The 24,722-nt window shown below is 41.7% G+C and overlaps 1 protein-coding gene and 2 long non-coding RNA genes across 3 annotated transcripts; 1 reads left to right on the forward strand and 2 right to left on the reverse strand.

The window, feature by feature from the left end:
* Positions 1-1,075: 1,075 nt before the first annotated feature.
* Positions 1,076-11,208, forward strand: LOC310920576 (sodium channel regulatory subunit beta-1-like; the record flags this gene model as incomplete). Its single annotated transcript, XM_083880634.1, has 4 exons — positions 1,076-1,577; positions 4,088-4,254; positions 10,018-10,258; positions 11,069-11,208. The coding sequence occupies exons 1-4, from the start codon at positions 1,544-1,546 to the stop codon at positions 11,206-11,208; spliced, it is 582 nt and encodes a 193-aa protein (XP_083736760.1). The 5' UTR covers positions 1,076-1,543.
* LOC310920578 lies at positions 6,315-9,348 on the reverse strand. Its single transcript, XR_014592006.1, has 2 exons — positions 8,973-9,348; positions 6,315-8,780 (listed from the first exon to the last, which is right to left on the reverse strand). It is a non-coding gene; the product is annotated as an uncharacterized lncRNA (long non-coding RNA).
* Positions 11,209-12,867: 1,659 nt separating the features above from the next.
* Positions 12,868-15,883, reverse strand: LOC310920577. Its single transcript, XR_014592005.1, has 3 exons — positions 15,166-15,883; positions 13,546-14,891; positions 12,868-13,435 (listed from the first exon to the last, which is right to left on the reverse strand). It is a non-coding gene; the product is annotated as an uncharacterized lncRNA (long non-coding RNA).
* Positions 15,884-24,722: the final 8,839 nt, after the last annotated feature.

Raw genomic sequence — 24,722 nt, forward strand, 5'->3', positions numbered from 1 at the left:
ACACTGGGATGAACTTGGGGGACATCACTGGGGACTTGGGGACACCCTTGGGGACACAGAGACACCTTGGTGACACCCTGGGGACACCCTGGGGACACTGAGACTCCCTTGGGGACACCTTGGTGACACTTTGGTGACACCCTGGGGACACTTTGGGAACACTTTGGGGACACTGAGACACCTTGGGGACACTTTGGAGACACTGGGACACCTTGGTGACACCTCGGAGACATCCTGGGGACACTTTGGTGACACCTTGGGGACACTTTGGAGACACTGAGACACCTTGGGGACACCCTGGGGACACTGGGACACCTTGGGGACACCCTGGGGACATCCTGGGGACACTTTGGTGACACCTTGGTGACACTTTGGGGACACTTTGGGGACACTGAGACACCTTGGGGACACCTTGTGGACACTTTGGGGACACCCGGCCCCCCTTGGGGACCCTTTGGGGACACCGAGACACCCTGGGGACACCTTGGTGACACTTTGGGGACCCTTTGGGGACACTGAGACACCTTGGTGACAACTTGGTGACACTTTGGGGACACCCGGCCCCCCTCGGTGACACTTTGGGGACACTTTGGGGACACCTTGGGGACACCTTGGGGACACCCGGCCCCCCTCGGTGACACTTTGGGGACACTGAGACACCCTTGGGGACACTTTGGGGACACTAAGACCCCCTTGGGGACACTTTGGGGACATAGGAACCCCCTTGGTGACATTTTAAGGACACTGAGACACCCTGGGGACACTTTGGGGACACTTTGGGGCCACTGGGACACCCAGCTCCCCTTGGTGACACTTTTAGGACACTTTGGTGCCACTCTGATGACATCACCACCCTCCTGACGTCACCACCACCCTCCCTCCACCACCAGGGGGCGCTCTCACCCAAACCACGCCCCTTTTATGACATCACCAGCAAAGCCCCGCCCCTTTTATAACAGCACTCCCTAAGCCCCACCCCCTTTATGACATCACTCCCTAAGCACCGCCTCTTTATGGTATAACGCCCTAAGCCCCGCCCCTCAATGACATCACTCCTAAGCCCCGCCCCTTCCCCCTCAGGCGCCGCAGTGCGGCCGAAAAAACCCGGAAACAGCCGGAAACACCCGAACCTCCAACCCCGACCGCTTTTACACCCAAAAAACCCCTCAAAACCCCCAAAAAACCCAACCGGAGCTTCCCTCAGAAGCTCCGGCCATGCCTTGAAGCGGTTTTTACCTTCAGGAGATTTTTATTTTATTTTTTTTTCTAATTATTTTTGTCCCTCCTGAGGCGAGCGAGGCGTCCATGGGTTGAGAGGGGAAAGAAGCGACGCCGAATTGAGTCAGAAAAGAGCTGAATTCATCCGGAAAAAGCTTAAAAAAAGGAATTAAAAAGGGAAAAAAACCCGATTTGGGACGGAAATAAAGAAAAGCGGGACCGGAAATCGGTGAGGGAAGGTCGGAAAGAGGCGAAAAAAGGCGGGAATTGCCGAAGGTTTCCGGAAATTGCCGAAGTTGGGCCGGAAATTGCCGAAGGCGCCGCCATGTTGTTGCCGTTGCTGCTCGGGCTCCTGCAGGGTGAGTTCGGGAAAAGACGGAAAAATGGTCAAAAATGGGGTAAAAGTGGTAAAAAATGGGGTAAAAGTGGTAAAAAATGGGGTTTGGGAGTGTTGAAATGGGGTAAAGTGGGGTTTGGGGCACAAAAAATGGGATTTGGTTGTTCAAAGTGGCTCAAAATGGGATTTGGGACCCCCAAAATGGCCCAAAATGGCACAAAAATGGCAGAAAATGGTCCAAAAATGGCACAAAAAGGCACGAAAGGGGCCAAAAATGGCCCAAAATGGCACCAAAATGGCCTAAAATGGCACAAAAATGGCATAAAATGGGACTTGGAACCACAAAATGTCCCCAAAATGTCCCCAAAATGGCCCAAAATGGCCCAAAAATGTCCCAAAATGTCACTTGGGAGCCTCAAAATGGCCCAAAAATTGGCCCAAAAATGTCCAAAAATGTCCCAAAATGTCCCAAGAATGTCCCAAAATGTCCCCAAATGTCCCAAAATGTCCCAAAATGGAACAAAAATGGGCCAAAATGTCCCAAAAATGGCCCAAAATGTCCCAAAAATGGCCCAAAATGTCCCAAAAATGTCCCAAAAATGTCACTTGGGACCCCAAAATGTCCCCAAAATGTCCCAAAATGTCCCCAAATGTCCCAAAATGTCCCAAAAATGGCCCAAAATGTCCCAAAAATGTCCCCAAATGTCCCAAAAATGGCCCAAAATGTCCCAAAATGGAACAAAAATGGACAAAAATGGGGCTTGGGGCCCCAAAATATCCCCAAAATGTCCCAAAATGTCCCAAAAATGTCCCAAAATGTCCCAAAAAATTCCAAAAATGTCACTTGGGACCCCAAAATGTCCCCAAATGTCACAAAAATGTTTCAAAAATGTCCCAAAATGTCCCAAAAATGTCCCAAAAATGGCCCCAAATGTCCCTAAAATGTCCCAAAATGTCCAAATTTGGGTCAATTTTGGGCCCATTTTGAGACAAATTTTCACCAAATTTCGCTCAAATTTCACCCAAATTTCACCAAAATTCCCAAATTTTTCCAGGAAAATTTGGGAATTTTTGAGAATTTCTGATTTTTTTCTTCTTTTTCCCCATTTTTGGGCTCCTGGGGGTGAATTTTGGGCCCATTTTGGGTCAATTTTCACCATTTTAGGACAAATTTTGACCGAATTTTGACAGAATTTTTTGGGAATTTTGGGATTTTTCCAGGAAAATTTGGGAATTTCTGACTTTTTCTCCCTTTTTCCCATTTTTGGCATCCTGGGGGTGAATTTGGGTCCATTTTGGACCCACTTTGGGTCAATTTTCATCATTTTGGGGCAAATTTTGCTCAAATTTTGACCAAATTTCACTCAAATTTCACCCAAATTTCACCAAAACTCCCAATTTTTTTTTTTTTTAATTTGTGAATTTTGGGAATTCTGTCCTTCCTCTCCCTCTCCTCATTTTTGGGCTCCTGGGGGTGAATTTGGGTCCATTTTGGACCCACTTTGGATCAATTTTAACGATTTTGAGACAAATTTTCACCAAATTTCGCTCAAATTTCGCCCAAATTTCACAGAAATTCCAGGAAAATTTGGGAATTTTTGGTCATTTTGGAATTTCTGTTTCTTTTTCATCCTTTTCCCCATTTTTGGCCTCCTGGGGGTGAATTTTGGGGTCAATTTTCACCATTTTGTGGCGAATTTTCACCAAATTTTGACCAAATTTCGCTCAAATTTCACCCAAATTTTGCCAAAATTCCGCGATTTTTCCCAGAAAAATTTGGGAATTTTGGGAATTCTGACATTTGTCTCCCTCTCCTCATTTTTGGGCTCCTGGGGGTGAATTTTGGCTCCAATTTGGGTCAATTTTCACCATTTTAGGACAAATTTTCACCAAATTTTGCCCGAATTTCACAGAAATTCTGGAATTTTTGGGGGAAAATTTGGGAAAATCTGGGAATTTTGGGGAATTTTTAAATTTCTGATTCTTCTTCTTCCTTTTCCCCATTTTTGGCCTCCTGGGGGTGAATTTTGGGGTCAATTTTCATCATTTTGTGGCGAATTTTCACCGAATTTTGACCAAATTTCGCTCAAATTTCACCCAAATTTCACCAAAATTCCCAATTTTTTTTTTTTTAAATCCAGGAATTTTGGGAATTCTGACCTTCCTCTCCCTCTCCTCATTTTTGGGCTCCTGGGGGTGAATTTTGGGTCCATTTTGGACCCACTTTGGATCAATTTTAACGATTTTGAGACAAATTTTCACCAAATTTCGCTCAAATTTCGCCCAAATTTCACAGAAATTCCAGGAAAATTTGGGAATTTTTGGTCATTTTGGAATTTCTGTTTCTTTTTCATCCTTTTCCCCATTTTTGGGCTCCTGGGGGTGAATTTTGGGGTCAATTTTCATCATTTTGGGGCGAATTTTCACCAAATTTCGCTCAAATTTCACCCAAATTTCACCAAAACTCCCAATTTTTTTAAAAAAAATCCAGGAATTTTGGGAATTCTGACCTCTCTCCTCTCTTTTCCCCAGCCTGGGGCGCCCTGGGCGGCTGCGTCGAGGTGGCTTCGGGCACCGAGGCCGTTCTGGGCTCCTCTTTCCGCCTCCTGTGCATCGCCTGCAAACGGCGCAGCGAGACCCCGGCCGAGGCCGAGAGCGAGTGGTTCTTCCGCCCCGAGGGGGCCCCAAACTACCAGAAGGTCACTGGTTTATACTGGTTTATACTGGGAGGGACTGGGAGGGGACTGGGAGGGATTGGGAGTTACTGGGATAAACTGGGAGGGAGTTGGAAGATGCTGCAGTTCCCAAAGTGGCCACCAGGGGGAGCCTGGGGAGATATTGGGAGTTCATTGAGGGGACTGGGAGGGACTGGGAGTGACTGGGATGAACTGGGAGGGACTGGGAGTGTATTAAAGGGGACTGGGATGGACTGGGACAAACTGTGAGGGACTGAGAGGGCACTGGTTTATACTGGGAGTGACTGGGAGTCACTGGGATAAACTGGGAGTTACTGGGAGGGAGTTGGAAGAAGCTGCAGTTCCCAAAGTGGCCACCAGGGGGAGCCTGGGGAGATATTGGGAGTTCATTGAGGGGACTGGGAGGGAGTGGGAGTTACTGGGATGAACTGGGAGGGGATTAGAGGGCACTGGTTTGTACTGGAAGGAGTTGGAGGGACTGGGAGGGACTGGGAGAAAGTTGGAAGATGCTGCAGTTCCCAAAGTGGCCACCAGGGGGAGCCTGGGGAGAGACTGGGGAAGATTAGCTGGGACTGGGATGAACTGGGAGGCACTGGGATGAACTGGGAGGGACTGGGAGTGACTGGGATGAACTGGGAGGCACTGGGAGTGACTGGGAGTGACTGGGATGAACTGGGAGGGACTGGGAGTGACTGGGAGTGACTGGGATGAACTGGGAGGCACTGGGAGGGACTGGGAGTGTATTAGAGGGGACTGGGATGGACTGGGACAAACTGTGAGGGACTGGGATAAACTGGGAGTTACTGGGAGGGAGTTGGAAGAAGCTGCAGTTCCCAAAGTGGCCACCAGGGGGAGCCTGGGGAGAGACTGGGAGTTCATTGAGAGGAACTGGGACGGACTGGGATGGACTGGGATGAACTGGGACGGGATTAGAGGGGACTGGGAGTGACTGGGTTATACTGGGAGTGACTGGGAGGGGATTAGAGAGAACTGGGAGGGACTGGGGAGACCCCGGCCGAGGCCGAGAGCGAGTGGTTCTTCTGGCCTGAGGGGGCCCCAAACTACCAGAAGGTCACTGGTTTATACTGGTTTATACTGGGAGGGACTGGGAGGGGACTGGGAGGGATTGGGAGTTACTGGGATAAACTGGGAGGGAGTTGGAAGAAGCTGCAGTTCCCAAAGTGGCCACCAGGGGGAGCCTGGGGAGACACTGGGAGTTCATTGAGGGGAACTGGGAGGGACTGGGAGGGACTGGGATGAACTGGGAGTTAATGGGAGTGACTGGGAGAGGATTAGAGGTTACTGGTTTATACTGGGAGTTACTGGGAGGGCGCTGCAGTTCCCAAAGTGGCCACCAGGGGGAGCCGGGGAGACACTGGGAGTTCATTGAGGGGAACTGGGAGGGACTGGGAGGGGATTAGGGTAGACTGGAATAGACTCGGACAAACTGGGACAAACTGGGACGAACTGGGACGAACTGGGATGGACTGGGACAAACTGGGAGAGACTGGGATGAACTTGGACGAACTGGGATGGACTGGGATGAACTGGGATGAACTGGGCTGAACTGGGATGGACTGGGAAGGACTGGGATCTACTGGGATAAACTGGGATCTACTGGGATGAACTGGGATGGGCTGGGACAAACTGGGATGTACTGGGAAAGACTGGGATGAACTGGGATGAACTGGGATCTACTGGGATGAACTGGGATGGGCTGGGACAAACTGGGATGTACTGGGAAGGACTGGGATGAACTGGGATAAACTGGGATGAACTGGGATGGACTGGGACAAACTGGAGTTGCAATAAAGGACAATTTATTGCTGCTGCAATACCGGAAGTGGCCACAAGGTGGCGCCACTGAGACAACCCCAATCCTTACTGGTTTATACTGGATTTTTATTGGTTTATATTGGTTTTTACTGGTTCTAACTGGTTTTTACTGACTTTTTTACTGGTTTTTACTGCGATTTTTTACTGAGTTTTATTGAGTTTTTTACTGGCTTTTACTGTGGTTTTTTACTGATTTTTACTGATTTTTTTACTGGTTTTTACTGGGGTTTTTTTACTGTTTTTTTTCTGGTTTTTTTACTGATTTTTTTACCAATTTTTGTTGATTTTTGCTTGGGTTTTTACTGGTTTTTTTACTGGTTTTTACTGGGTTTTTTACTGGTTTTTACTGGGATTTTTTACTGGTTTTTATTGGGATTTTTTACTGGTTTTTATTGGGATTTTTTACTGGTTTTTACTGGGATTTTTTACTGGTTTTTATTGGGATTTTTTACTGGTTTTTACTGGGGTTTTTTACTGGTTTTTACTGGGATTTTTTACTGGTTTTTACTGGGGTTTTTTACTGGTTTTTACTGGGATTTTTTACTGGTTTTTATTGGGATTTTTTACTGGTTTTTATTGGGATTTTTTACTGGTTTTTACTGGGTTTTTTTACCAATTTTTGTTGATTTTTACTGGGTTTTTTTACTGGGTTTTTTACTGGTTTTTACTGGTTTTTTTACTGGTTTTTACTGGGTTTTTTTCCTGGTTTTTACTGGGATTTTTTACTGGTTTTTATTGGGATTTTTTACTGGTTTTTATTGGGATTTTTTACTGGTTTTTATTGGGATTTTTTACTGGTTTTTACTGGGTTTTTTTACCAATTTTTGTTGATTTTTACTGGGTTTTTTTACTGGGTTTTTTACTGGTTTTTACTGGTTTTTTTACTGGTTTTTACTGGGATTTTTTACTGGTTTTTACTGGGATTTTTTACTGGTTTTTACTGGGGTTTTTTACTGGTTTTTACTGGGGTTTTTTACTGGTTTTTATTGGGTTTTTTTACTGGTTTTTATTGGGATTTTTTACTGGTTTTTACTGGGATTTTTTACTGGTTTTTACTGGGTTTTTTTACTGGTTTTTACTGGGTTTTACTGGGTTTTTTACCAATTTTTGTTGATTTTTACTGGGTTTTTTTACTGGGTTTTTTACTGGTTTTTATTGGGATTTTTTACTGGTTTTTACTGGTTTTTTTTACTGGGTTTTTTACTGGTTTTTAATGGGATTTTTTACTGGTTTTTACTGGTGTTTTTTTACTGGTTTTTACTGGTTTTTTCCCCTGTTTTTTACTGGGATTTTTTCCTGGTTTTAACTGGGTTTTTTTCTGTTTTTTACTGAACTTTTTTACTGGTTTTTACTGGGATTTTTTTACAATTTTTTGTTCATTTTTACTGTTTTTTTACTGGATTTTTTACTGATTTTTACTGGGATTTTTTTACTGATTTTTACTGATTTTTTTTACTGTTTTTTACTGGTTTTTTTTCCTGTTTTTTAATGAATTTTTTACTGGTTTTTTACTGGTTTTTTTACTGTTTTTTTCCTGGTTTTTACTGGGATTTTTTACTGTTTTTTACTGGATTTTTTTACTGGTTTTTACTGGGTTTTTTACTGATTTTTACTGGGTTTTTTCCTGTTTTTTACTGGGATTTTTTACTGGTTTTTACTGGGATTTTTTTACAATTTTTTGTTGATTTTTACTGGTTTTTTACTGGGATTTTTTACTGGTTTTTACTGGGGATTTTTAACTGGGTTTTTTTTGGCTTTTACTGGGGTTTTTAATGGTTTTTTACTGTTTTTTATTGGGGTTTTTACTGAGTTTTTTCACTGTTTTTTATTGGGGTTTTTTACTGGTTTTTACTGGGGTTTTTTTTACTGATTTTTACTGACTTTTTTACTGGGATTTTTTCCTGTTTTTTACTGGGATTTTTTTACAATTTTTTGTTGATTTTTACTGGATTTTTTACTGGTTTTTTACTGGTTTTTACTGGGATTTTTTTCTCATTTTTACTGGTTTTTTTGCGGTTTTTTTTAATTGATTTTTTTACTGGTTTTTACTGGGTTTTTACTGCTTTATACTGGTTTATACTGGGTTTTACTGGTTTTTACTGGTTTATGCTGGTTCATACAGGTTTCTACTTGTTTATACTGGTTTATACTGGTGGCTTTACTGGGTTATACTGGATTTTTATTGGTTTTTACTGGTTTTTTTTTTAATTTTTACTGTTTTTTCCCCATTTAAATTGATCCTTACTGGTTTATACTGGTTTTTACTGGGGATTTTTAATGGTTTTTTACTGGCTTTTATTGGGTTTTTTTACTGGTTTTTACTGGTGGTTTTTACTGGTTTTTACTGGGATTTTTTACTGGTTTTTTTACTGTTTTTTACTGGTTTTTACTGGGATTTTTTTACAATTTTTTGTTCATTTTTACTGTGTTTTTTACTGGATTTTTAACTGGTTTTTACTGGGTTTTTTTACTGATTTTTACTGATTTTTTTTACTGTTTTTTACTGGTTTTTTTCCTGTTTTTTAATGAATTTTTACTGGTTTTTTACTGGTTTTTTTACTGTTTTTTTCCTGGTTTTTACTGGGATTTTTTCCTGTTTTTTACTGGTTTTTTTCCTGTTTTTTACTGGGATTTTTTACTGGTTTTTACTGGGATTTTTTTACAATTTTTTGTTCATTTTTACTGTTTTTTTACTGGATTTTTTACTGATTTTTACTGGGATTTTTTTACTGATTTTTACTGATTTTTTTAACTGTTTTTTACTGGTTTTTTTCCTGTTTTTTAATGAATTTTTTACTGGTTTTTTACTGGTTTTTTTACTGTTTTTTTCCTGTTTTTTACTGGTTTTTTTCCTGTTTTTACTGGGATTTTTTACTGGTTTTTACTGGGATTTTTTTACAATTTTTTGTTGATTTTTGCTGGGTTTTACTGGGATTTTTTTTCCTGTTTTTTACTGGTTTTTTTCCTGTTTTTTACTGGGATTTTTTACTGGTTTTTACTGGGATTTTTTTACAATTTTTTGTTGATTTTTACTGGTTTTTTACTGGGATTTTTTACTGGTTTTTTACTGGGTTTTTTACTGGTTTTTTTTTACTGATTTTTTAAGTATTTTTTTTACCGTTTTTTACTGATTTTACTGGTTTATAGCGGCTTATAGTACTTTATACTGGTTATACTGGTTTTTACTGGGATTTTTTTAATTTTAACTGGGTTTTCCCCATTTAAATTGATTTTTTTCTGGTCTCTACTGGTGCAGATCCTCCACTACAACCCCGACGAGGGTCAGTGGGTGGCCCCGGGCCCGTTTTTGGACGTGCTGGTGTGGAACGGCTCGCGGGGCCTGCTGGGTTAGACTGGTTTAGACTGGTTTTTACTGGGGATTTTTAACTGGGTTTTTTTGGCTTTTACTGGGGTTTTTAATGGTTTTTTCACTGTTTTTTATTGGGGTTTTTACTGAGTTTTTTCACTGTTTTTTATTGGGTTTTTTTACTGGTTTTTACTGGGTTTTTTTACTGATTTTTACTGACTTTTTTACTGGGATTTTTTCCTGTTTTTTACTGGGATTTTTTTTACAATTTTTTGTTGATTTTTACTGGATTTTTTACTGATTTTTTACTGGTTTTTACTGGGATTTTTTTCTCATTTTTACTGGTTTTTTTGCGGTTTTTTTTAATTGATTTTTTTACTGGTTTTTACTGGGTTTTTACTGCTTTATACTGGTTTATACTGGGTTTTACTGGTTTTTACTGGTTTATACTGGTTCATACAGGTTTCTACTTGTTTATACTGGTTTATACTGGTGGCTTTACTGGGTTTTACTGGATTTTTATTGGTTTATACTGTTTTTTTTTTTAATTTTTACTGGTTTTTCCCCATTTAAATTGATCCTTACTGGTTTATACTGGTTTCTACTGGTCTCTACTGGTGCAGATCCTCCACTACAACCCCGACGAGGGTCAGTGGGTGGCCCCGGGCCCGTTTTTGGACGTGCTGGTGTGGAACGGCTCGCGGGGCACGCGGGACCTGCAGGACCTGTCGGTTTTCCTGCACAAGGTGGGCCACGACCACGCCGGGAATTACATCTGCCGCCTGCGGCGCAACCTCACCTTCGAGGGCTACACCTACAGCCTGGCCAGGAACCAGACCCTGCGCCTGGCCGTGGTCGAGAAAGGTGCTGGGAGGGGCTGGGAGGGGACTGGGTTATACTGGGAGGGACTGGGAGGAAGTTGGAGTTATTGGGAGGTTGATGCAGTTCCTAAAGTGGCCACCAGGGGGAGCCTGGGGAGACATTGGGAGTTCATTGAGAGGACTGGGAGAGACTGGTTTATACTGGGAGGGGATTGGGATGAACTGGGAGGAACTGGGAGGGACTGGTTTATACTGGGAGTTACTGGGAGTTACTGGGAGGAAACTGCAGTTCCCAAAGTGGCCACCAGGGGGAGCCTGGGGAGACATTGGGAGTTCATTGAGGGAACTGGGAGGGACTGGGAGGGACTGGGAGATACTGGGAGTCACTGGGAGTTACTGGTTTATACTGGGAGTTACTGGGATGAAGCTGCAGTTCCCAAAGTGGCCACCAGAGGGAGATATTGGGAGTGTATTGAGGGAAACTGGAAGGGACTGGGATGGACTGGGAGGGGACTGGTTTATACTGGGAGGGACTGGGAGTTACTGGTTTATACTGGGATGAAGCTGCAGTTCCCAAAGTGGCCACCAGGGGGAGCCTGGGGAGATATTGAGAGTTCATTGAGGGGAACTGGGATGGACTGGGATGAACTGGGAGGGACTGGGAAGGGATTCGAGGGGACTGGTTTATACTGGTGACATTTTTGAGGGATTTTTACCCATTTTGGGCCTTAATCCCCCCTTAAAACCCCCAATTTTTTTTCCCCTTCCACCTCCAAAAACTCCAAAATCTCCCAAATTTTTTTAAATTTTATTAAATTTTGGGAAATTTTATTAATTTTTTTCCCCCCCCCAGCCCGTCGCGACTTGGCCTCCATCGTGTCGGAAATCCTGATGTACGTTCTCATCGTGGTGCTGACGCTCTGGTTGGCCGCCGAGATGCTTTACTGCTACAGGAAGGTGGCGGCGGCGGCCCCGCCCCCCGACAGCGCGTGAGTGGGCGTGGCCGGAAATGGGCGTGGTCTAAAAAGGGCGGGGTCAATTTAGGGGAAAAACAAAAAAAATTGGGTGAAAATCGGTGAAAAAATGGGAAAATTTGGGGGTTTTAAGGGTTAAAATGGGCGTGGCTTGAGGGTTGTGGGCGTGGTTTGGAAGGGCGTGGCCGGAAATGGGTGTGGCCGGAAATGGGCGGGGGGAAATTAGGGGGAAAACAAAAAAAAATTGGGTGAAAATCGGTGAAAAAATGGGGAAATTTGGGGGTTTTAAGGGTTAAAATGGGCGTGGCTTGAGGGTTGTGGGCGTGGTTTGGAAGGGCGTGGCCGGAAATGGGCGGGGGAAAAAAATTGGGTGAAAATCGGTGAAAAAATGGGAAAATTAGGAGGTTTTAAGGGTTAAAATGGGCGTGGCTTGAGGGGTGTGGGCGTGGCTTGAGGGTTGTGGGCGTGGTTTGGAAGGGCGTGGCCGGAAACGGGTGGGGGAAAATTGGGGGAAAAACAAAAAAAATTGGGTGAAAATTGGTGAAAAAATGGGGAAATTTGGGGGTTTTAAGGGTTAAAAGGGGCGTGGCTTGAGGGGTGTGGGCGTGGCTAAAGTGGGTGTGGCCGGAAATGGGTTTGGCCGGAAATGGGCGGGGGGAAATTGGAGGAAAAACAAAAAAAATTGGGTGAAAATTGGTGAAAAAATGGGAAAATTTGGGGGTTTTAAGGGTTAAAATGGGCGTGGCTTAAAGTTGTGGGCGTGGCCAGAAATGGGCGGGGGAAAATTTAGGGGAAAAACAAAAAAAAAAGGGTGAAAATCGGTGAAAAAATGGGGAAATTTGGGGGTTTTAAAGGGTTAAAAGGGGCGTGGCTTAAGTGGGTGTGGTCAAGGAGGGGCGTGGCTTAATTGGGGGCAAATTGGGAAAAAATTGGGTGAAAATTGATGAAAAAATGAGGAATTTTTGGGATTTTCAGGTGGAATTTTTGGGGATTTTGGGGCTTTTTTTGAGTGGAATTTTTGGGATTTTGGGGCATTTTTGGGGTGGAATTTTTGGGGGTTTTGGAGCATTTTTGGGGATTTTGGGGCATTTTTGGAGTGAAATTTTTGGGAATTTCGGGTGGAATTTTTTGGGATTTTGTGGCTGGAATTTTTTGGGATTTTTGGGAATTTTGGGGCATTTTTGGGGTGGATTTTTTTGGGATTTCAAGCTGAAATTTTGGGATTTTCCGGACATTTTTGGGGTGGGATTTTTGGCAATTTTTGGACATTTTTGAGGTGGAATTTTTGGGAATTTTTTGAGGTGGAATTTTTGGGGATTTTGTGGCATTTTTGGGGTGGAATTTTTGGGGATTTTGGGACATTTTGGGGTGAATTTTTTGGGGATTTTGAGTCCAAATTTTTGGGAATTTTGGGACATTTCGGGGACATTTTTGGGGTGGAATTTTTGGGATTTTCAGGTGGAATTTTTGAAAATTTTGAGGCAGTTTTAGGGTGTAATTTTTCGGAATTTCGCGTAGAATATTTGGGATTTTTGGGGCATTTTTTGGATGAAATTTTGGGCCATTTTTCTGCCTCTTTTCCTAAATTTTCTCCTTTTTTTCTCTCTCCCCCAGCTCGGAATATTTGGCCATCACCTCGGAGAGCAAAGAGAACTGTGGGGGCGTCCAGGTGGCCGAGTGACCCCTCAGTGACCCCACAGTGACCCCTGAGTGACCCCTGAGTGACCCCAGAGTGACCCCAGAGTGACCCCTGAGTGACCCCTGAGAGTGACCCCTGAGTGACCCCTGAGTGACCCCTGAGTGACCCCAGAGTGACCCCTGAGTGACCCCTGAGAGTGACCCCTGAGTGACCCCTGAGTGACCCCTGAGTGACCCCTGAGTGACCCCTGAATGACCCCTGAGTGACCCCTGAGAGTGACCCCAGAGTGACCCCAGAGTGACCCCTGAGTGACCCCTGAGTGACCCCAGAGTGACCCCTGAGAGTGACCCCTGAGTGACCCCTGAGAGTGACCCCTGAGTGACCCCTGAGTGACCCCTGACCTTTCAATGACCCCTGAATGACCCTTAACCTTTGAATGACCCCTGAGTGACCGCTGATCTCTCGGTGATCTCTCAGTGACCTCTGACCTCTTAGTGACCTTTGAGTGACCCTTAAATGACCCCAAATCCCTGAGTGACCCCTGGGTGACCCCTGAATGACCCCTGACCTTTGTATGACCCTGAGTGACCCCTGAGTGACCCCTGGTCTCTCAGTGACCTCTGAGTGACCCCACAATGACCCTCTGACCTCTCAGTGACCCTTTAGTGACCTTTGACCCCTCACTGACCTCTCAGTGACCCCTGACCTCACAGTGACCTCTCAGTGACCTCTCGGTGACCCCTGGAGTGACCTTTGAGTGACCTTTAAATGACCCTGTGTGACCTTTGAGTGACCCCTGGGTGACCCCCTGACCTCTCAGTGACCCCTGACCTTTCTATGACCCTTTCTGACCTTTGAGTGACCCCTGAGTGACCCCAGAGTGACCTTTGACCTTTTAGGGCCCCCCCCTGCAATAACCCCCCCCGGGGGGGCCCCCCCCGCATGGCCCCTCCCCCACCCCAAAAAAACTCCAAAATTGGGGAAAAAACCCAAAATTTTTGGGGAAAAAGTCACAAAAATTTGGGGAAAAAGTCACAAAAATTTGGGGGAAAAATAAAAAAAAATTGGGGAAAAAATTCCCAAATTTTGGGGGGAAAATAAAAAAAAAATGGGGGAAAAATTTCCAAATTTTGGGGGAAAAAATTCCAAATTTTGGGGGAAAAAATTGCAAAAATTTTGGGGAAAAATAAAAAAAAAATTGGGGGAAAAAGTTTCCAAATTTTGGGGGAAAAATCAAAAAGTTTGAGGGGAAAAAGTCACAAAAATTTGGGGGAAAAATCCAAATTTTTGGGGGAAAAATTGCAAATTTTGGGGAAAAAAATTCCTCAAAATTAAGGAAAAATGTCCCAAAGTTGAAGGAAAAAAATCCCAAATTTTGGTGAAAAAATCCCAAAAAATGTGAGGGGAAGAATGCGAAATTTTTGGGGAAAAAAATTCCCCAAATTTGAGGGAAAAATACCAAAATTTGAAGGGAAAAATCTGAAAAAATTGAGGGAAAAATCCCAAAAATTTGAAGGAAAAAATCCCCAAAAATTTGAGGGGAAAAATCAGAAAATTGGGGGAAAAATAAAAAAAAAAATTGGAGGAAAAATCTCAAAATTTTGGGGGAAAATCTCAAAAAATTTGGAGGAAAAATCTCAAATTTGGGGGCAAAAAATCTCAAAAATTGAAATAAAAAAATTCTAAAGAGGAAGAAAAAAAAATACCAAAAATTTGAGGGGAAAAGTTCAAAATTGAAGGAAAAAATCCTCAAAATTTGTGATAAAAATCCCCCAAAATTCCGTCAAAAAAACCCAAATTTTTTTAGGAAAAATCCTCAAAAATCTAGGACAAAAATACCCAAAATTTTGGGCCAAAAATCCTCAAAATTTGGTGCAAAAAACCCCAAAATTTTGGGCCAAAAATCCTCAAAATTTGGGAAAAAAACCCCAAAATTTTCTGCCAAAAAAACACCAAAATTTTTAGGAAAAATCCCCAAATTTTGGGACAAAAAATTCCCCAAAATTTGGTACAAAATCTCCAAAAATTTTTAGGAAAAATCTTAAAAAATTCGGACAAAAATTCTCAAATTTTTTGACATAAAATCCCTGAAATTTTGGACCAAAAATCCCCAAATTTCGGCCGAAAATTCTCAATTTTCGGACAAAAAAACCCACCAAAATTTAAAAGAAAAAATCCCAAAAATTGTTTAAAAATTCCCAAAAATTTTAGGTCAAAAATCCCCGAATTTGGGACAAAAATTTTCAAATTTTGGACAAACAAAGAACCCAATTTTTTTTTTAGGAAAAATCCCCAATATTTGGGACAAAAAACCTCCAAAATTTGGGACAAAAAAACCCCAAAATTTTTCCCGAAAAATCCTCAAAAATTTGGACAAAAATTCTCAAAATTTGGTACAAAAATTCCCAAAATTTTGGGCCAAAAATCCCCAAATTTCGGCCAAAAATTCTCAATTTTTGGACCAAAAAAAAAAACCCCCAAAATTTTTAGGAAAAAACCCCAAAATTTATTTTAAATTTCCCCAAATTTATGACAAAATTCCCCCAAAATTTTGGGCCAAAACTCCCCAAATTCGGGGTTTTTTCCCCTCCAGGTGTGAGAGGCCGAGCGCATGTAAATGAGATGTAAATGAGATGCAAATGAGATGCAAATGAACTCCCATTTCCCCCATTGAGCAATATGTAAATGAGCGAGGACAAAACAGCACTTTATGTAAATGAGGGGGCGTGGCTTTCACGCCGTATGCAAATTAGCCTGTAAATAGATGTAAATGAGGCGATATGCAAATGATATGCAAATGAGGGGAGAGATATGTAAATGAGCTGTAAATAAAGGCGCGATATGCAAATGAGCACCTCCCTCCCTTCCCCCACGGTGATATGCAAATGAGCCACCACTGTATGCAAATGAGCCACCACCGTATGCAAATGAGCACCGCGGCGTCAGCCAATGAGAAGCCCGTATGCAAATGAGGGCCAGGAAACCCCGCCCACACACACACGGGGGGGCGGGGTTTGGTTAATTGTGCCAATGTGTAAATGAACATGCAAATGAAACACGCTAACGAGGCTGGAGAGTTTTAATTGGGGGTGTGTGGGTGGGATATGCAAATGAGATGCTAATGAGGGGTGTCTGGGTGGAACGGTGTGTGAATGGGCTGTATGCAAATGAGATGCTAATGAGGGGTTTGTGGATGGCTGGGTATGCAAATGAGCTGTATGCAAATGAGGGTAGTGACGTCATGGGGAGTTGGGTCAATTCTCGGATTGAGTGTTGTGATATGCAAATGAGATGCAAATGAGGGACGCGTGGGTAGCTGGATATGCTAATGAGGGGTTGTGGGTGGTCTGATATGGAAATGAGCTGTATGCAAATGAGATGCTAATGAGGGGTACAACAATTATTGACAGTGAGTGGGTTGGGTATGCAAATGAGCTGATGGGTATGTAAATGAGGCTGATGACGTCATAGGGAGGGTCAGTTCTCAGATTGGGGTTTGCAATATGGAAATGAGATGTTAATGAGAGACGTATGGGTGCTTCTGTATGCAAATGAGATGCTAATGAGGGATACAACAACTATTGACAGTGAGTGGGTTGGGTATGCAAATGAGCTCTATGCAAATGAGGCTGGTGACGTCACGGGGAGGGTTCAGTTCTCGGATTGGGAGTTGTGATATGCAAATGAGATGCTAACGAGGGATGTGTGAGTGTTTCTGTATGCAAATGAGATGCAAATGAGCTGTATTCAAATTATATTTAATTGAGGGACTCGTGGGTGGGTGGATATGCAAATGAGCTGTATGCAAATGAGGGTGGTGACATCACGGGGAGGGTTCTGTCGTCAGAATGGGGATTATGATATGCAAATGAGATGCAAATGAGGGACTTGTGGGTGGCTCAATATGTAAATGAGCTGTATGCAAATGAGACTGGTGACATCATTGGTGGGTCAATTCCTGGATTGGGGGAGCCTGGGAGATCAATGACGTCATTGGGTGGGGTTGATGACGTCATCAAGGGGTGGGAGGGGAATTTTGGGTCCCAAATCCCGAATTTTGGGGGTTTGGGGTCAAATTTGGGGCCGAATTCCCGAATTTTGGGGTCAAATTTTGGACTCAATTCCCAATTTTTGGTTCCAAACCCCAAATTTCGGGTTCCAGGTCCCAAATTTGGAGGTTTTGGGACCAAATTTTGGGATTTAGGGGAAGATTTTGGGTCTGAATTCCCAAATTTTGGTCTCAAACCCCAAATTTTGGGGCTCAAATCCCAAAATTTTGGGGTCTGGGACCCAAATTTGGGTCAAAATTCCCAAAATTTGGTTCCAATTTCCAAATTTTGGTTCCAAACCCCAAATTTTGTGTCCCAATTCCCAAATTTTGGACTCCAAATCCCAAATTTTGGTGTCCAGGTCCCAAATTTGGGGTTTTTGGGACCAAATTTTGGACTCAATTCCCAAATTTTGGGTCCCAATTCCCAAATTTTGGACTCCAAATCCCAATTTTTGCTTCCAAATCCCAGATTTTGGGGCTCAATTCCCAAATTTTGGAATTTTTCGACCAAATTTTGGGATTTAGGGGCAGATTTTGGGCTCAATTCCCAAATTTTTGGGTCCAGAACCCGAATTTTGGGTTTCAATTCCCAAATTTTGGGGGTTTTGGACCAAATTTTTGTTTCCAAACCCCAATTTTTGTTTCCAAAACCCAAATTTGGAGGTTTTGGGACCAAATTTTGGGGTCCAGAATCCAAATTTGGGGCTCAATTCCCAAATTTTGGAATTTTTTGGACCAAATTTTGGGATTTAGGGGCAGATTTTGGGTCTGAATTCCCAAATTTTGGTCCAAATCCCAAATTTTGGGTCCCAAATCCCAAATTTTTGTTTCCAATTCCCAAATTTTGAGTCCCAATTCCCAAATTTTGGACTCAATTCCCAAATTTTGGGCTCCAGGTCCCAAATTTTGGTCTCAAACCCCAAAATTTGGGGCTCAATTCCCAAATTCTGGAGTTTTTGGACCAAATTTTGGGATCTGGAACCCAAATTTTGATTCCAAATCCCAAATTTTGGGCTCCAGGTCCCAAATTTGGGGCCAAATCCCAAATTTTGGTCTCAAACCCCAAATTTTGGGGCTTCAATTCCCAAATTCTGGAGTTTTTGGACCAAATTTTGGGATCTGGAACCCAAATTTTGATTCCAAATCCCAAATTTTGGGCTCCAGGTCCCAAATTTGGGGATTTTGGGACCAAATTTTGGGGTCCAGAATCCAAATTTGGGGCTCAATTCCCAAATTTTGGAATTTTTTGGACCAAATTTTGGGATTTAGGGGCTGATTTTGAGCTCAATTCCCAAATTTTTGACTCCAAACCCCAAATTTTGGGGCCAAATCCCAAATTTTGGGCTCCAGGTCCCAAATTTGGGGGTTATGGGACCAAATTTTGGACTCAATTCCCAAATTTTGGGTCCAAATTCCCAAATTTTGGGGCTCAATTCCCAAATTTTGGTTCCAAACCCCAAATTTTGGTCCAAATTCCAAATTTTGGGGCCCAAATCCCAATTTTTGGACTCCAGAACCCAAATTTTTGGATCCAGGTCCCAAATTTGGGGTTTTTGGGACCAAATTTTGGACTCAATTCCCAAATTTTGGTTCCAAATCCCAAATTTTGAGGCTCAATTCCCAAATTTTGGAGTTTTTGGACCAAATTTTGGGATCCGGGACCCAAATTTTGGTTCCAAATCCCAAATTTTTGTGTCCAGGTCCCAAATTTAAAATTTTTGGGACCAAATTTTGGGATTTAGGGACCAATTTTGGGTCTGAATTCCAAATTTTTGGTCCCAATTCCCAAATTTTGGGTCTCAATTCCCAAATTTTGGAATTTTTCGCCCAAATTTTGGGATTTAGGAGCCGATTTTGGGCTCAATTCCCAATTTTTGGGTCCCAATTCCCAATTTTTATTTCCAAATCCCAAATTTTGGTGTCCAGGTCCCAAATTTGGGGTTTTTGGGACCAAATTTTGGACTCAATTCCCAAATTTTGGGTCCCAATTCCCAAAATTTTGGGTTCCAAACCCCAATTTTTGTTTCCAAATCCCAAATATGGGTCCAAACCCCAATTTTTGGGATCCAGGTCCCAAATTTGGGGATTTTGGGACAAAATTTTGGGGTCCAGAATCCAAATTTGGGGCTCAATTCCCAAATTTTGGGGCTCAATTCCCAAATTTTGGTTCCAAACCCCAAATTTTGGTCCAAATTCCAAATTTTGGGGCCCAAATCCCAATTTTTGGACTCCAGAACCCAAATTTTTGGATCCAGGTCCCAAATTTGGGGTTTTTGGGACCAAATTTTGGACTCAATTCCCAAATTTTGGTTCCAAATCCCAAATTTTGGGGCTCAATTCCCAAATTTTGGAGTTTTTGGACCAAATTTTGGGATCCGGGACCCAAATTTTGGTTCCAAATCCCAAATTTTTGTGTCCAGGTCCCAAATTTGAGATTTTTGGGTCCAAATTTTGGGATTTAGGGACCAATTTTGGGTCTGAATTCCAAATTTTTGGGTCCAGAGTCCAAATTTGGGGGTTCTGGGACCAAATTTTGAACTCAATTCCCAAACTTTGGTTCCAAATCCCAAATTTTTTTGTCCCAATTCCCAAATTTTGGGTCCAAAACCCCAAATTTTGTTCAAAATCCCAATTTTTGGTCTCCAAAACCCCAAATTTTGGGGCTGAATTTCCAAAATTTGGAGGTTTTGGACCAAATTTTGGGATCTGGGACCCAAATTTTGGACTCAATCCCCAAATTTTGGTTCCAAATCCCAAATTTTGGTCTCCAGGTCCCAAATTTGAGGTTTTTGGGTCCAAATATTGGGATTTAGGGACCAATTTTGGGTCCAAATTCCAAATTTTGGGCTCCAGGTCCCAAATTTGGGGATTTTGGGATCAAATTTTGGGGTCCAGAATCCAAATTTGGGGCTCAATTCCCAAATTTTGGAATTTTTTGGACCAAATTTTGGGATTTAGGGGCTGATTTTGAGCTCAATTCCCAAATTTTTGACTCCAAACCCCAAATTTTTGACTCCAAATCCCAAATTTTGGGTTCCAGGTCTTGAATTTGAGGATTTTGGGTCCAAATTTTGGGATTTAGGGACCAATTTTGGGTCTGAATTCCAAATTTTGGTGTCCAGGTCCCAAATTTGGGGTTTTTGGGACCAAATTTTGGACTCAATTCCCAAATTTTGGGGTCCAATTCCCAAATTTTGTTTCCAAATCCCAAATTTTTGGATCCACGTCCCAAATTTGGGGGTTTTGGGACCAAATTTTGGGATTTAGGGGCCGATTTTGGGTCCCAATTCCCAGTTTTTGGTTCCAAATTCCAAATTTTGGGTCTGAATTCCCAAATTTTGGGTCCCAATTCCCAAATTTTGGGCTCCAGGTCCCAAATTTGGGGGTTTTGGGACCAAATTTTGGACTCAATTCCCAATTTTTGTTTCCAATTCCCAAATTTTGGAGGTTTTGGACCAAATTTTGGGATCCGGGACCCAAATTTTGGACTCAATTCCCAAATTTTGGGTCCAAATTCCAAATTTTGTTTCCAAATCCCCAAATTTTCATCCCCGAATCCCAAAATTCCCCCCCCAAAAAATCCCCGCCCCCTTGATGACGTCATCACCCCCCTCGGGCTTTTCTTTGACCCAAATTTTGGCGCCGCCCTATGACGTCATCAACCCCCCCAAACCGGTTTTTGGGGTTTTTAAAATTTAATTTTTGGGGTTTGGCCTCAATTTTGGGGTTTTAATTAAAGGTTTTAAAGGTTTTAATTAAAGTTTTTATGCTGGTGACGTCATTGGGGTGGGGAGTGAGCGCGGTGACGTCATTGGGAGGGGAGGGAGCGTGGTGACGTCATCGCGTCCCCGGCAGAGGCTGGAAAAGGATTTTGGGGGAAAAGTCGACGGGAAAAGGTGAAAAAAAAGGGGATTTGGGGGGAAATTTGGGGGATTTGGGGATTTTTGGGGAATTTTGGGGATTTTTTGGGGGATTTTGGGGGAAATTTGAGGGAAATTTGGATTTTTGGGGGAATTTTGGGGTTTTTTGGGGGGAATTTTGGGGTTTTCTGGAGAAAATTCGGGGATTTTGGGGGGAAATTTGGGAGGTTTGGGGGAATTTTTAGGGGATTTGGGGGGTTTGGGGGGAAATTTGGGGTTTTTGGGGGAATTTTGGGAGGTTTGGGGGGGAAATTTGGAGGAAATTTGGGACATTTGGGGGGAATTGTGGGGAAAATTTGAGGGGAAATTCGGTTTTTGGGGGGTTTTGGAGGATTTTGGGGGATTTTGGAGGAATTTGGGGGGTTTGGGGGCATTTTGGGGGGATTTTTTGGGGAAATTTGGAGGAATTTGGGGGATTTTGGGGGGATTTTGGAAGATTTGGGAGATTTGGGGAGGTTTGAGGGAGTTTTGGGGTTTTGGGGAGAAAATTGGGGGAAATTTGGAGGAAATTTGGGATTTTGGGGGTTTTTTAGGGGATTTTTTGGGGAATTTTGGGGGTTTGGGGAGAAATTTGGGGGTTTTGGGACATTTGGGGAAGATTTGGGGGAATTTGGGGGGAATTTTGGGGGATTTTGGGGGATTTTGGGGGAAAATTTGGGGGTTTTGGGGGATTTTTGGGGGAAATTTTGGGTTTATTTGGGTTTTTTGGGGGAATTTTGGGGGATTTTGGGGATTTTGGGAGGTTTGGGGGGGAATTTTGGGGGAAATTTGAGGGAAATTTGGATTTTTGGGGGAATTTTGGGGGATTTGGGGGGATTTTTGGGGATTTTGGAGGAATTTGGGGGTTTGGGGGGGAATTTTGGGGAATTTTGGGAGGTTTTGGGGGGGAAATTTGGGATTTTTAGGGGATTTGGGAAGGATTTTGGAGGAAATTTGGGGGAGATTTGGGAGTTTTGGGGGAATTTGGGGGAAATTTGGGGGTTTTTAGTGGATTGGGGGAGGATTTTGGGGAAATTTGGGGAGATTTCGGGGGAATTTGGGGAGAATTTGGGGGTTTGGGGGAATTTTTGGGGTTTGGGGAGGATTTGGGGGAATTTTTGGGGGAAATTTGGGATTTTGGGAGTTTTTTTAAGGGAAATTTTGGGGTTTTTGGGAGATTTGGGGGGAAATTTTGGGGTTTGGGGGAAAATTTGGGGAGTTTGGGAAGATTTGGGGGGGAAATTTGGGATTTTTTTTGAGATTTTGGGGGTTTTGGACTAAATTTGGGGGATTTTGGGGGGAATTTGGGAGTTTTGGGGAAAAATTTTGGTGGTTTTTGGGAGGTTTGGGGGAATTTGGGGATTTTGGGGGGAAATTTGGGGTTTTTTTAGGAATTTTGGGGAGGATTTGGGGGAAATTTGGGGGATTTTTGAGGTTTGAGGGGAAAATTTGGGGGTTTTGGGAGATTTTTAAGGGAAATTTTGGGGGGTTTGGGGAGATTTGGGGAGAAATTTTGGGGTTTGGGGAGGAAATTTGGGTTTTTTGGGGGGAATTTGGGGGGATTTTGGGGGATTTTGGAGGAATTTGGGGAGAAAATTGGATTTTTGGGGGATTTTGGGGGTTTGGGGGGAAATTTGGGGGAAATTTGAGATTTTGGGAGGATTTTGGGGTTTTTGGGGGATTTGGGGGATTTTTTGTGGATTTTTTGGGGGATTTTTTGTGGATTTTTTGTGGATTTGGGGGAATTTTTTTTGAATTTTGGGGAATTTTGGGATTTTTGGGGAATTTAGGGGAATTTTGAGAGAATTTTGGGGGATTTTTTGTGGATTTTGGGTAATTTTGGGGTAATTTTGGATCCATTTTTTGTGGTTTTTTTAAATTTTTTTGTGATTCTTGGGGATTATTTGGAATATTCTGATTTTTTTGGGGTCATTTTTTTGCCATTTTTGGGTCATTTTGGGTCATTTTTGGGTGGTTTTTTAATTATTATTTTTATTCCTGGATTATTTTGAATATTTTGATAATTTTGGGTCAATTTTGGGTCATTTTTGGGCCATTTTTTGACCTTTTTTTGGGGATTTTTTAATCTTATTTTAATTTTATTTTAATTTTATTTAATTCTATTTAATTTAATTTAATTTTGGGTAATTTTGGGTAATTTTGGGTCAATTTTGGGTCAATTTTGGGCCATTTTTGGTCCATTTTTTCAGCTTTTTTTGGGGATTTTTTAATCTTATTTTAATTTTATTTAATTTTATTTAATTTTATTTAATTTTAATTTAATTTTGGGTAATTTTGGGTCAATTTTGGGTCAATTTTTGGGTCATTTTGGGCCATTTTTGGTCCATTTTTTCAGCTTTTTTGGGGGATTTTTTCATCTTATTTTAATTTTATTTAATTTTATTTAATTCTATTTAATTTAATTTAATTTTAATTTAATTTGGGTCAATTTTGGGTCAATTTTGGGTCAATTTTGGTCCATTTTTGGTCCATTTTTTCAGCTCTTTTTGGGGGATTTTTTCATCTTATTTTAAACTTATTTTAATTTTATTTAATTCTATTAAATTCTATTTAATTTTATTTAATTTTAATTTAATTTGGGTCATTTTGGGTCATTTTTGGGTCAATTTTTGGGTCATTTTGGGTCATTTTTGGTCCATTTTTTCAGCTTTTTTTGGGGATTTTTTAATCTTATTTTAATTTTATTTAATTTTATTTAATTCTAATTAATTTTAATTTAATTTTTCCTCATTTTTCCTGCAGATTTTTGATCTCATGGGGCGTCTCTGTCGCTGCTGTCGCCGTCGGGGCCCCAAAAACGGCCCCAAAAACCCCAAAAAATGCCCCAAAAACCCCAAAAATTCCCCCAAAAATTCCCCCAAAAATTCCCGAATTTGCTGCCAAAACCAGCACCAGGTAAGTCACAAAAAATCGGATTTTTTAACCCAAAAATTGGATTTTTTTTGACCCTTTTTTACCCCAAAAATCCCCTTTTAAAAGGCAAAAAATTCAGATTTTTTACCCCAAAAATCCCCATTTTTTATCCCTAAAAATCCCAATTTTTAACCCCCAAAATCCCCAATTTTAAACCCTAAAAATCCCCAAATTTTAACCCCAAAAAATCCGATTTTCAACCCCCAAAATCCCTTTTTTAAACGCAAAAAAATTCGAAATTTTTACCCCAAAAAATCCCATTTTTAACCCCAAAAATCCGATTTTTTTTACCCAAAAAATTTCGAAATTTTACCCCAAAAATCCCATTTTTTACCCCAAAATCTCATTTTTAAACCCCAAAAATCCCCAAATTTTTTACCCAAAAAATCCCATTTTTTACCCCCAAAATCCCCATTTTTTTAACCAAAAAATTCGATTTTTTAACCTCCCAAAATCCCCATTTTTATCCCCAAAAATCCCCATTTTTTAAACCCCAAAAAACCCCAAATTTTTACCTCAAAATTCCCAATTTTTTACCCCAAAAAATCCCATTTTTAACCCCAAAATCTCCAATTTTTTACCCAAAAAATCTCCATTTTTAACACCAAAAAATCCCCATTTTTGTCCCCAAAATTCCCTTTTTTAACCCCTAAAATTCCCATTATTTTAAACCCAAAAATCCCCATTTTTATCCCCAAAAATTCCCATTTTTAACCCCAAAAATCCGCATTTTTAACCCCCAAAATCCCAATTTTTTACCCAAAAATCCCATTTTTTTCACCCCAAAATCCCTGTTTTTAAAAGCAAAAAATTCAGATTTTTTTATCCCCAAAAATCCCCATTTTTTTACCAAAAAATTCAATTTTTTACCCCAAAAATCCCATTTTTTACCCCAAAAATCCCCATTTTTTTACCAAAAAATTCGATTTTTTTACTACAAAAAATCCCATTTTTATCTCCCAAATCCCCCAAATTTTAACCCCAAAATCCCCAAATTTTTTACCCAAAGT

This window comes from Zosterops lateralis, assembly GCF_965231275.1.
Source record: "Zosterops lateralis genome assembly, chromosome: 31".
NCBI lineage: Eukaryota > Metazoa > Chordata > Aves > Passeriformes > Zosteropidae > Zosterops > Zosterops lateralis.